Source organism: Bombus bifarius, unplaced genomic scaffold, assembly GCF_011952205.1.
Source record: "Bombus bifarius isolate JDL3187 unplaced genomic scaffold, Bbif_JDL3187 scf7180000008161, whole genome shotgun sequence".
In the NCBI taxonomy this organism is placed as follows: Eukaryota; Metazoa; Arthropoda; class Insecta; order Hymenoptera; family Apidae; genus Bombus; species Bombus bifarius.
Window position 1 is genome coordinate 732115 of NW_022884483.1, and position 14021 is coordinate 746135.

The window sequence follows — 14021 nt, forward strand, 5'->3', positions numbered from 1 at the left end:
ACCACTTAGATGAGAATTTTACTTCCTGGTTCTTTTTTGATGAAGATTTACCCTCTTTGGTTTTTCGTTGATAGGGAGCGCTTTTATAATTATCGTTCTTCTTCGGAGGAAAATTTTCTTGTTCGAGTTACGTTGGTAGAAAGATATGGTTTTTCATATTATCTGGATTAACAGGTTCAAACTCAAGTGACACAATCTGCGCTTCTATCTGACGGCATGGGTCATCGACGGGTCACATCTTGTTTTTATCATCAAACACCCTTCGATGATCCACGTCATTTGTGTTTCAAATTTTAACTCAAAGAAATGTAATTTGAATTTAAAAAGCGTATGAAAAAGCGCGTTAAAAGTTTCACTTTTGATTTCATTTTGTAGCTTCCGTTCATTGAAAAGTTCTTTCCTTTGCTTTTCTTCCATGAAGTGCAAGGTTGATCAGCTTTTCTTCCGTAAAGAGCTTTCTCTTTTGCGTTCTTCCTCGACAAAGATTTGCTATTTATGACTTTTCTTTGATTCAGACCTCTTATATGTTTGGTTCTTCATCGCTAAAGAATTTATTTTTGGATTTGCATCGATAGTAGGAAGATTCTATTCTTTGGGTGAATTTTATTCTTCGCGTTTTTGTCAATAGAAAGTTCCTCTTTCCGGCCTTCCTTCGACGAACAGCTTTTATGTTTAATTTTACTTCAGCAAAGAATTCTGTTTTTGAATTCCTACTGATAAGGAATTTTTCTTGTTGCTCTTACGTGGACTAAAAGTTTTTCTTCTACACAGAACAACGTTTAATTTGACGAACGAAGAATTTTCCCTTTGCGTTTACGATTATACAAAGTCAAATTTTCTTAGTATTAATATTAAAAAAAATTTAATTGCCATCAAAGAATCTCATAATACAGAGACATCTGTTCTGCCATATATTTCGTAAAACTTTTTATCGCTCCCATACTGCAAGCCGATAAAGCTTTCAGAGAATGTTGCCTGGGTTAACTTAGTCCAGTGTTTTCTCAAAACACGCGTACAGGTAAACACATTTGCGAGGCCTAATTTCGCCGGTAAGCTTCTGTTCGCGAGAGCTAACATCCAGGGAAACAAGACTTTAATGAATAACCAGCAACCGACGTACTTTTTATTTCTCTTCTTTTTTCTTTTCGCGAATTTAGGTTCGCGCTTCGGAACGAACCGAGTTTTCACGACGACGCTACTTTTATTGCTTTCACCGGCGGAATTTCACGTTGTAAACGAAGATTCCCTCTCCCTTGGTACGTACCTCGGCTAAAACGTTCCCTCGTTTATTTCAAATCGCGCTTCTAAGCAACCGCTTTTTCAAAAACTTTTCCTATATTCTATACAAGGCGGGAAAACTTTAACCGATCTTCCATTCGCTTCTGTGAAAGCAAATGGTTTCCTCCGCTGAGCCGAGAGGAAGCATCGAGTTTTTTTTCCCACGTTCGTCCGAATGGATTTTTCGAACAATAAGGTACGATTTCGCGATGAAAATGTTGTGATAATAAGGAAAAGATAGAAAAGAAATAAGCTTGGGAAACGAAGCGTCAAGGCGAGAGCTTTTTCGGCCAACTGATAACGTCAAACTTGAAGTGTTCGGTATTTTTGAGGAAAGATATTTCTGAGATATCGAGAAGAAACGTTTTAAAGATGATAGTTATTCAAAGATGGATATATAGAGGGATGAACGTGTAAGTAGAAACACTTTGTTTCCAGAACTCACGTGAAATATGTAGTGTTTATTTCTAAATCGATATCATTAATATCAATGGACTAAAATATTCGCAAAGATATATCTTAAGTGTTTGATCAAAACATAATTCCCATTATTACAAAATCTCTGGACAAAATTTTACGGTGAAAGAATTAAAAGAATTGGAAAAATATATACTGCTACTGAAAAAGTACAAATTAACTTCTGTATTTTATGAAAAAAATCTCTACTAAATGTTTACTTTTAAAAAGTCTTTTCTACGTCAGTGCGTTCTACGTTCGATACCGACGAACTTTCGTTGGAAATGTTTTTGTCTTAAATTATCCGAATTACGTATGCTATATTACATTCAAATACATTAAAAGCTAATAGATGGTACTTCCACCGCCACAAATCAAAAAACTTCCACTCCGATAAAAACCAGTCTATTCCACGACAATAAAATCCACGAAAGATTAGGCATTACGAGGTAAATGATTCATTAGGAGGTACCACTCCTCGTTATCGCATTAGCCAGCGGACAGAAGAGGGACGAAAGAAAAAGGGAGGAAAGAAAAAGGAGGACGCGATGGAGAACTTGCTCTCCCTTCTTTTCACGGTGAATTATTTATTCGGATCGGACAGCAGAGCAAAACGTAGCGAATCGAGGTGAATATTGGCGCACGATGTTACCTGTACTTAGCGATCCCCGACATGAATAATTTACGCGATTTCTTTCATCAACGCCGTGTCCCTTTTTCCAAAGCGGCTCCATCCCTACGATTTCGCCTCGATGGTGCCACGATAATTCGCAGTTTCTGTTGTCGCTGCCATTTTTCTCTCTTTTTTTCCTTTTCTCTACCCTGTTCTATTTTTTTCTTTCCTTTGCCTTACTCTTTCTTTTGGCCGGTAGAAGCTAACGCTTTTTACCGCGACAGGGAAACGATTTTTCCACCGACACGAACCACGGATCGTTTCCGTGCATCATTTAAACGCTACCATGGGGAATTCGATGAATATTGAATGGCTAATGGGGAATGATCTACTCCCTGTAGGTTTGGAATATTTTTTTTTTTTTTTTACCTTTCTTCGTCGACAATCTTCTTCCTTCTTCTCTCTTTTTCGGAGAATGCGAGTTAAAAAGAGTTGGAAAGTAAAAGAATACCGTTTCGTGAAGGGAGAGAATAACTGTGAGTGGAAAAATTAATCTTCTCAAGAATATGGAAAATCTTTTTTTTATCAATTATTCTGATGTTTTGCTAGAGAGAGCGCCGTAATATATTAAAGTTGAAGATCAGTTTTCTCGAAGACAAATACATTTATTGTTTGATTAGTTAATGTTATGTTAAAGTACAACATGGAATGTGGCAAAGTTAATTAACTCCAAAGTGTTCTGTAGGTTATCTTCAATTTAATTGTGTTTTTCATCGTCAAAGGTTTCTTAAGATTCATACTAAAGCTACTTTTAAAGCAGTAAAAGTCTTTTTGTTTATCAAAACTGAAGCAACGTTGAGATAGAAAACAAAGAGGAACCAGTAGGGCTAAAACTAAAAGCTCGTCAATGAAATGTCGCCCAAAAATGTTTATACCGCTGTATGTAAATATCAATGTTTTAAGAACCTATAAAGTTCAACATTATATTCACGAATCCGCATACACCATTACGAATTTCACGAGATCCGAAATATGGCCCAAAAATATTTATTAACCCAGACGATGCTAAACCAACACAATTAGCCGCTGTTAACAAACCACGATGAATTAGCAACAACATTACCAACGGAATACGGCTTACAAAGCCACGTTATTAAAATATTGTTCAATTTAATCAAGTATCGCGCGGATCTAAGCTTCATCGCCTTCGTAGCTAATTGAAATTCCATTTAATTAGCTGTACACAGCGGACTAAATTAAATTAAGATAAATTTAATCCGAATAGCCCGGTGAAAGCTCATACGGGCGAGAAACAACGCGAGACTTCTGCGTTCCACCCGCCAATCGTTCCAGGCTTCTGATTAAATTATAAAACGAATAATCTCTCTCCTCCTCCATTGTTTTACGCGATCGCGTAAACGATTGCAGGAAAAGCTATTCGTGATCTACCGCGTTTACGATACCATTTCGAACCTCGTTATAGCCGCGTAAAACTCCGCGTATCTCTTTTATTTTCATCACAGAGCTTGCACCAGCTGAATAAACCGTTTTATTTACCAATCCACTGGAACTTCCCGCGGATAAATTCGCGATGTAACCGCGAGAAACTTCGCAATCTGCACCGACTATCGAGAAATTAATTAACGAAGCAAGTTCTTCGCGGTGAAGGTGGTAAAGAAAGGGAGAGGGACGAGTTTTCCGCTGTTTGGCAGCGTTTGGAATACGTAATGGAGAAAGTTTGTCAGATCGTTCGACTCGAAAAATGTCAAAGTTAGAAAGAAGATTCGTTTTCTCAGCTTCAACTTCCAGATTTTTCATAGGCGATAATCGTACGCTATTATTAGGAATGTGATATGAATCAATCGGTATTTTTCTACCTATATTGTTCCAAATTAATCTTCTGTTATTGGTTTCAATGCCATACATCAATTCAAATGTTCATTTCTAATTTGAAAAGGAATATCGTTTCCTAATTCTTTTATTTTTAATCGTTACGAAAAGTGTCTCTCTTTTACAGACACGTCTTTTACAACGATGAATCTTTGCATAAACATGAAACCTAATCTGTCGAACGTTGTGATCTTTATTTTGATAGAACAAAATGGTTCATACGTAATTCGATAAAATAACATGAAAAGGAAAATGTTGTGCATCCATTATTTCCTTATAAAACGAAAGAAACTTTTCTGACCTAATATTTTAGTTTTGTCAAACCTGATTTCATTTGTCGTTTAGTCTACAATATGCACAGTTTCTGGTCTTTACCGGTTGTCTCATTTAGTAAATTTGGCGACGTCTGGTGTTTAATAATCTCTTTCTTTCTTTCTTTTTTTGGGGGGGCGGGAGGGGCGACATTCTGCACCAGCTATCGAGAAATTAATTAACGAAGCAAGTTTTTTGTGGAGAAGGTAGCAAAGAAAAGAACAGAATCAGGCGAAAGGTGGTTTTTTTTACTGTTTGGCGCCGTTTGGAATACATAAACGGGACGACAGAGAATTCGACGAAGGAAGTTCGCGAGGTCGTTCGATTCAAAAAATGTTAAAGTTAAAGGAAAGATTGTTTTTTTCAGCTTTAACTTTCAGATTTTTCATCGCGCGCTGTTATTACGAATGTAATTATGATAATAGAGTCATGAATTATACAGGGTTGGGCTTTAGAGTCCTCAAGACAATCAGAAAACGGAATGATTCTGGATCTGCAGTAGAAATAAGTCGAAATCGTGGAAATAAATTCTCTTTCTTCGTTCGCCGGTGTTTTGTTTTTTGGAACAGTGCCACTTGGAAATTCTGTCGACCTCGTGAATTTTCCGCGACGGTGAAATTGAAAAACGTAGATGGACGAGGAACGAATATATTTTTGGTCGTACAGACGGCGTCCCGAGTTTTTTCATACAAATTTTTCATACGGATAGAAGAAAATTTTATATACATTTGAAAGTGAAGCTAAAATGTCGTGTGACGAAAAACCGTAAACACTTTATTTTAAAAAGTTATATTAAATATATACAACGGATCGATATACACAACCGCGATATTGGTTCAATATGGATTTTATTCTAGGTTAGCATCTCTTAACCAGTTATTTGTTTTTGACGAGTATACTCGTCATGAAGAAATGGCAATATTTTGTGTTACGACGAGCTCTGCTAGTAATAAAATTAAAAAATAAAACAGTCATTTCATTACAACTTCATTCTATATTGTAACAGCCACACATACGCTGTGCTTGACGAGTATACTCGTCGTTGCTTACTTTTTGCGACACATTTTAGGTGCACACTTTTCAAATAGATCGCAACAGCTAACTGGTTAATTTGTGACACTCCGGAGACAGCGAATTCTTCACAGTGTGACGCTCACATACATAAATTATTATTTTATTATTGCAATAAAAAATCTTTAATAGGAATGTATTTATTTATTTATATTAAATCTCGTCCCTTCAAATTTGAAGATTATCGATGAACAATTGATGAGTGTTTTAAATATACATATTTGAAGTACATCAGGGATTTAAATTTTCAACTACGTCTTAGGGGTCCGCGACAACAAAAAAACTATTTAAAAGAATCTGTAATAAATAAAATATAAAGAACTGCTGTTCCAGGTTGAAGTTTTAAGAGCAATAATATATTTCGCTTACAAGTTTTTAACAAAGCATTTACGGAATTTAACAATTTTGTTACAGAGCATATTAATTTTATTTTTAACTATAAAAGATTGGCAAAGTTTGTAGAGAAAAATCTGAGACACTCTGTATAAAAAGTTTCATTCTTTAAGGGTTTTACTTTTACCTTTTATTACTTTAAGAGAAGTTTATACTGTTTCATAGGTTAGTAGAGATTTCTCTTCTTCTTTGACAATAATTTTTCAATCGTCAGAACAGAAAAAATGAAATATTCTTTCTTCAAGATCTTCATTGTTTCAAACATAAAAAGTGTTAAGATTCAAAGAGGGAAGTTTAATAAATTAATTAATTTGTTTTAATCCTTTTCCCTTCTTGCAGCCAGCGACTGTTTCGAACTTGGGAGACAATCTTATCACAATCGTGATTACTATCACACCGTACTTTGGATGCAAGAAGCCATGAATCGTCTTCAAGAGGAACAAAACGCTACCACAACTTCGAAACCAGACATATTAGAATATTTGGCATTCTCAACTTACATGCAAGGTATGTACACCAACAAAAACAACTTCATTATCGTAGTTATTAATCATGATTACAACTACAACTACCAACAACTAAAGTATATTTCTTGTACCAAAGAGATGAAATTAAAGATACATGAAAAAATACATAATGCAAGGAGAAAAGTAAATTCCCAATCAATATATTTTTCAGAAAAATGGTTCCAAAAATTTATCGTAAAATTCCTGCGAAAAATTATGAATTGATCGTGTTAATTACTGTAGTAGTTCTAACGTTAAACTTTAGCGAAAGATACGTCAGAGAAATTTTGTCATAATTTCACATTTTTAATCTTCGTAATAATATAATTAGTATTACGCAACGAAAGAAAAAATTGCATAGCCGGCTTGAAACAACATTTGAAGAATGGCATGCTTATTTTATTATTCATCAAACAAATTAAAGCAACAATTACTCGCGGTTTTCAGTCCACGCGTGACGAAAGATTTGCGAGCAGGAAACTGAGAGAAAAATTGTTGTGACCTCATAAAAGTCGCGCGTTATAAATTAGGAACTAAATTACACGTGTATCCGCCACATTATTCCACAGTTACAAACTTTGCAAACCGTCCGCCGGTTTATTCGTATAATTTTGTTCAACTTATAGATTCGAATCGCATTTCAAAACCTAACATTAAAAACTACCAAGAATAACATGCAATAATAATGAAGGAAAATTAGATGATAAATGTAATTGTGTCAAGTCGCTCATGACTATAGTAATCAATGTAACTATGAATCTTAAATAAAGAGAAAGAGATCAAATGATTTAATTATATATTTTTTATTAGTCTATTCTTTTATCATTTTGTTATTTTTTATCTAATTACGTTTTCATCCCTACGAATTTTTAATAATATATTTTGCAACGCAATTTCGTTCGTGTCACGCTACGATGGAATTTACATAACATTCGACTAATCAAATAATTTCAGAATTGAAACTTAAAAATTAAAAATTCCAACGACAGAGTTAAACGAACCGTGGAATTATCACAGTTGTTTGAAATATCGGGAAGGGTCTGTAACGAAGGAACGAAGAGGCCAATAAGCCCGTGTCAATAAGCGTGCTCGTTTGCGTTCGAAGTTCCCAGGGTGAATTTAATGCCCGTGAAATCAATTTCAAACAGCGACCGCGGAAAAAGGTATTTGAAAGAAGCCTGAGGAGGAATTTAATTGACGTTAAAATTTTCCATCGTGAATGGCCAACTTTCAGCCGGTTAGTTTGTTTAAAGCTTCGTTAAAACTTCGTCGGATGTATCATGCCAGGTATTTGAAATGCCGACATTAACCCTTTCTACCGTGAAATCGTTGAATTAACTTAACGTCGGCCTTACGGAAGAATTTAACACTCAGTTAATCATAGATGACGATAAGAGTTTTACTTGATTCTGAAGTAGTACATATTTAATTTTAATTTATATTTTTACGTGCACACATAAGCTTTATAACATAGGTATAGTTAAAAACTTTTACATCTTTTTATCCATCTACGTTATTCGCTATTCTGTTTTTATATTTTCTCTATAAACGGAGAAGCGGAACGAATATATATATTACCAATACACAGCGTACAATTTTATTTACGAATCATTATTATGAGTTCACTGTGCGTAGGAAACGTGGCACGAGCTTTAAGTATGACGAACGAGCTCCTGGAGTTGGTGCCTACTCACGAACGTGCTCTGGGCAATCGAGCTTACTATCAAAAGGAAATCCAGAGCAAAGCTAACCAGTCGAAGAAGAAACGTGGCGAGGATGGCCAAGATGACACTGCCGTCCCTGCTCAGGTAAGATAATGACACTGTATGAATTACAATAGATTAGAACTTCAGAGTATATTCTATTTAGGACAATTTCGTTGTAACAGTTCTGCCCGTGATGATTTCTATAGTACTTCTGTTTTATGTCTATTGATAAGAAGACATGTTGAGAGAAAATGATAAAACTTAAGGGAGGAATGTAAAAATAAATTGATAGTAAATGAAATGATGTTTAGATGTTTAATCGCAGTGAAGATATTTAGGATACTCACATAAAACACCGTGTATAACAAAATCATATTCAAGAACTACCATCAGATTATTTTCAATTTATTTCAATAATCGATATTTCTAGTCAGCTATGCTATGTCACATTTCTAATTATGCGTATACTTATGCCTATTACAAATGTGAAATATAATTGCTCGTTCCTACATTCCAGCATTTCACAGTCGCGGAGGAAAAAATGAAAACCTGGGAAGAAATGACAGAAAGGGAACGCTACGAAATGCTATGCCGTGGAGAGGTGTCGATCCCTCCGGAAATACAGAAGAACCTCGTGTGTCGTTACGTCGATCGCGGAATTCCGTTTTTGAAAATTGCGCCATTCAAGGAAGAGGAGGCCTATCTGGACCCGAGGATAGTCGTCTATCATAACGTGATATACGATGAGGAAATCGAGACGATTAAAAGAATGGCGCAACCTAGGGTAACGTATAGTATAACAAACATTGTGAACCCCTGTGAATTTTTCTAAAAATGTGATCTGAGGATATCTTAGATTTTTCATCGATCAATGCTATATTGTGTTATAAATCTTTTTACAGAGGACGTATAATGTTCATTTGTCTTTTTATTTTACATTACAGTTCAAACGTGCTACGGTGCAGAACTATAAAACTGGTGCCTTAGAGATAGCGAATTATAGGATTAGTAAAAGTGCATGGCTTCAGGAGCATGAACATGAACATGTGGCTGCTGTCAGCAGACGCGTCGAGCATATGACGAGTATGACTGTCGACACGGCAGAGGAATTGCAAGTGGTTAATTACGGTATCGGTGGCCACTACGAACCACACTTTGATTTTGCGCGAGTGAGTAGAAACTTTAAGCTAATATAATTTATTTAATAAACTGAATTAGCGACCACGGAAAATAACCAATTCTAATTTAAATTACTTGTATTTAGAAAGAGGAAACAAATGCGTTCAAAAGTCTGGGAACAGGAAATCGCATTGCTACAGTTTTATATTACGTACGTATTTCATTTCTCACATACTATCAGATGTTTTAATTGTATGAAATAAGCCTTGTTCTAATATACCAATAATAATACATTTTTAGAATATAATAAAATATACTAATATACTAATTTATTATTAACTATTTCAGATGAGCGATGTGGAGCAAGGTGGTGGTACAGTTTTTACAGCAATCAACATCTCCCTATGGCCAAAAAAAGGCAGTGCAGCCTTCTGGTATAATCTTAAACCAAACGGCGAGGGAGATTTCAAAACAAGACATGCTGCTTGCCCTGTTCTTACTGGTTCTAAATGGGGTATGTGAAGTATCAATGCTAATTACTGTTCAACTATAGAGAAAATCAGTAACAGCAAGAAAGTGTGAAACAAGTTGTTTTGTAACTTTGAATAGTTGTAAATATGTGAATATGTAACTCTTTGATTTAATACAATATACAGTAAGATACAATATTCTGATACAAAAGTCAGTGATATATACATTTGCTGCTTTTAGACAGAATATAGTAAACATAACAAATAGAAGCAATTTTCAGATAGCTGAATCTGTAAGAAGTTATATCTATTTACCACAAATTTTAAACTATCTTTCCAATAGTTTGACAATAATTGACACGTTTTTAGTTCTTTAAATCATTTAAACATTTTATCTATATACGCATCTTATAGTTTTATCGATAGACTGTGGATTTTTATATCTTCATAGGAAATTTAAAGATGTAAAAATGTACAGAATACATGTAATGTAAAGAAATATATAAAATGTCCAAAGTATAATATTTGTTGGTGAAACAAATCTTCAATTGTATTTCATTTCTTCAATTGTTTTCACAGTATGTACCTGCACTCTATTTATGTCAATATGATACTTCAAAAATTGCATACAGAATATTCTATCTTATTCGATCTAAGATTATTTAAATTGTCAAATCTTGAAAGTATATTTTATATAACTCTTAATTAAGTGAATGACAAAATCATGAACGTGTTAAAATCCCACAAATTAAATAATGTTACCAATATAATATTTTTAGTGGCAAACAAATGGCTTCACGAAAGAGGTCAAGAATTCCTGAGGCCATGCACCCTTGAAAACCAAACAGCCGATGAAGCTGATGTTAGGCACTGAATCATCAACCTAACTCTGGATCACCACTATTGAAAATGAACAAAAAGAAAAATAGACACGTGTCTAAATCTCCAATTGACCGCTCAAATGCAAAGGACTTGAAGAACATCTGTGTCGTAAACAGTGTGTTTAATATTGAACAAAAACAAAAGACATTGTTTTATTTGTCGCGAAATTAATCTGCTAAATATGAACGACGTTCTTTTTTTCAAAGACAAAAGACAAAACATGCTTTTAAACGATTAGAATCTCAACAAGGAAACTGTCAGCGTTAAATGACTTACATTTAAAGTAACTAAGAAGATATCTCTGTTTTTTTTTTTATCAGTCTTATTAGAAATATTAAAACATTGTACAGATTAAAATAACCAGAAAATTTTTTTCCAAGCAAAAAATTCGTTCGTTGCAATCTAGAATTAATATTTTATCTCTAGACCCTAGAATTTTTACAGAAACATGCAGCATTTAGGCGATAGAGTACATTAGAATAACAAGCAATAACGAGTTGCACGTTTGAGCCAGTTATCAGGTTTTTCCCTTAAAGAAAAGAAGAAATAAGGATTCTTGTGATCATGTACAGAAGAATATATATTGTGTGTACAGAGCACAAGACTTCGAAACATTCTCGTCGCATTTATTAATATAACTAAAGTGTAAGAATGTAAAATGTGGAATCGAGTATTCCTGTGTTCATCAGAGTATTCTAATGAAATCTTTAATCGCATCGTTCCTTCTACAACACGTTTCACCCTCTTAATTGGGTCTTTCTTGTAAATAGTAGTAATATAATCGAGAAACACGTCGACAATTTCTTAGATCCATTCGTCTTGTATACGAATCACTTGTAAAAAAAAGAGAATGATGAGAATAAAAGAAGAAAGAGAAAATGACAAATGAAGAAAGAATATTAGTTTATCGACGGAGAAACATATCTGGAGAGATATGTTTATACCGTGATATCGACCTTAACAATTAAGACGTTATTCCGCGACCTTTGGTGTACGGCATCGTCGAACGAAACGTAATTTATCGAAATTATCAAAGTATAATAGACATGTCTATAAATTAAGTAATCGAACCGTATCTTACCTTGCATACAACCACCGTCTTCTACATCTCTCCTGTCATCTGCGATCATAATCCTTGTCCGTGTAAAATCTAACATTAAGTTCTTCGATTTAGCATTAATTTTCAATTTTTTACACAATAATCACTCGTAAATGCGCAGGCGAACCATTGGAATTATTTCACGTATAACATTATATAGACAACACAAAATTCCCGATTTATACGAACAAAACCGTCGACAATTAATCTCTTGCGCACTTTTTTCTTAACTTAAACCTATATATTTTAACGTTTTGTAACTCTAACACAAAAGAAATTTTGAAATCGAAATCTGTATGCAAAAAATGCGCCATGATCACTATTGAACATTCGTCTTATGGAAATTTAATGAATATTTGAAAAGAAAGAATCATTCTTCACGTAGAATCACTAATAATGTTATATACAGACATTGTATATGGAACTAATGTTTGCAAATATAAATTTTCGCCGATTTCTTAATTTTACGCAGCACGAAAGTTTAGACACAGCGCGGCGAAAATTCAAACTGTAATAACAAGGATATTTCGTGTAGAAGCAAGCTAGATAACATAGCTGACAGAATACGAATGCTGATTGGTCTGTTCATTACCTGCAATAGCTATGAGCCAACCAGATTAATACATTCGCTGGAGCTTGATGCGCGATTGGTTCAATGTTTGAAATATCTCAAAGTAATTCGAACTACGATCCTCGTCGCAGTGTAAAATTGTTATTGCGTAAAATTATTATTGTATGTAATAATATTAGCATCAGTTATTTTATTATTTTACTTTATTATTGATTAGTGCATTGTGAAATTACCAAATAAGAAGATAGGGAGTGGAATTCGATGCAACCGCAGCACATTCATCATTGGTTAGGAAGAAAGGAATATTGACGTAAATTATGAACACGTGAGTTATTATACCATGTAAATAATCCGTTTTAAATGAATTGTTTCGATGTCGATTTTCGGATTGAAATAACACCATCGATTTACGTTTGGATCAAGCGAAGTTGTTACGATTCATTGTTATCGCACTTAGTATATATTGTTAGATCGAACGAGCTGATGCAGCTCATTTCATATAACGATTATATACAGTGTAACGCAATCACTGTATTTCCTAAGTAACGTATACAGTTTGTAAGTTCGTTTATAACGTTCGTTACTTCATTCTAATGATAAGCTATAAAATTATGTCACGCAATAAACATTCGCAAACCCCGAATTCGTGATACTGAATGATTACTCTAAATCCCCGATATATAAGATTTCAATAACTAAATAATTTTCTGATTTTACGTTTCATAATTTCATTTCATAATTAAGTTACATTGCTTACATAAAAATTGTGCAGGATATTTACATATATGTAAATTTTCCCTGTAGGATATATATATCTTTTACTAACAATACATATTTTATTTTAATTAATGGTTTATATTAAAGTATAGTATCATATAAAAACCTTATTTTCTTATCAAACAGTACATATAATTTCTTAAAATCTACAATATACATACAAATCATATTATATCTTACCATCAATTATCAATTAAAAGAACCTATAAATGAATGAACTATAACAAGCCCATAATATAAACTATAAAAAATGTAAAATATAACAAGTCCATCCTTAGAATCTTTAGAACCTAAAGCTGGTATTTCTTACAAAACTGGGATAGTGAAGTTAAATAGTTATTGAATGACTGTATTGAATAATATAGAAGTTACTTGGATCGAAAATGCGAAATTTTGAATAAACTACATGTAGGTAAAGTTTCATTTGAAAAAAGCATTTCATATGCACTAATCTCGGAATATAACAATACACTTTCATTTGGCGAAAATCTCAATAAATCACAAATCTGTATCCATACTCACAAAACAAGTCCATAATATTATCACCAAGATTTTTAATCTCATATAACAATCTTTTCCCTTATCAACCTTTATCCCTTTTCCGAGCACGACGTAAGTAAGAACAAGATCTCGTTATTTCGACCAGTTATCCAGTGCGCCGCTCGTCAACCGGAAACGCTCGTTGCCGAATCGAGCGCGAGAGTGCTCTTGCTCATTTAGGTCGTTCGGTGTTTAGTTGATCGGTAAATTCACAACGCGAACTCTGACATTCACTATCCGGTGGCACGATCACGGCCGATTGTTCGCGAAATTGACGCCACTTTCTAAAGGAAATGACGGGATAAATGGCGTTCCTAATCGGTGATCTCCGTCATCTA

At 34.1% G+C, this 14021-nt stretch overlaps 1 protein-coding gene across 3 annotated transcripts in view; it reads left to right on the plus strand.

The window, feature by feature from the left end:
* LOC117208713 (prolyl 4-hydroxylase subunit alpha-1) overlaps positions 1-13009 on the plus strand; it is a 225314-nt gene extending 212305 nt beyond the window's left edge. For 2 of the 3 annotated variants that reach the window (XM_033450001.1, XM_033450002.1), the window contains 7 exons: positions 6353-6520; positions 8155-8327; positions 8743-9009; positions 9170-9394; positions 9490-9555; positions 9693-9858; positions 10594-10688. In XM_033450001.1, coding sequence (XP_033305892.1) covers positions 6353-6520; positions 8155-8327; positions 8743-9009; positions 9170-9394; positions 9490-9555; positions 9693-9858; positions 10594-10688 — 1160 coding nt within the window. Of the gene's footprint in view, positions 1-6352; positions 6521-8154; positions 8328-8742; positions 9010-9169; positions 9395-9489; positions 9556-9692; positions 9859-10593 lie in introns of all 3 variants that reach the window. The other variant, XM_033449999.1, reaches the window with a different exon arrangement.
* The last annotated feature ends 1012 nt before the right edge of the window (positions 13010-14021 follow it).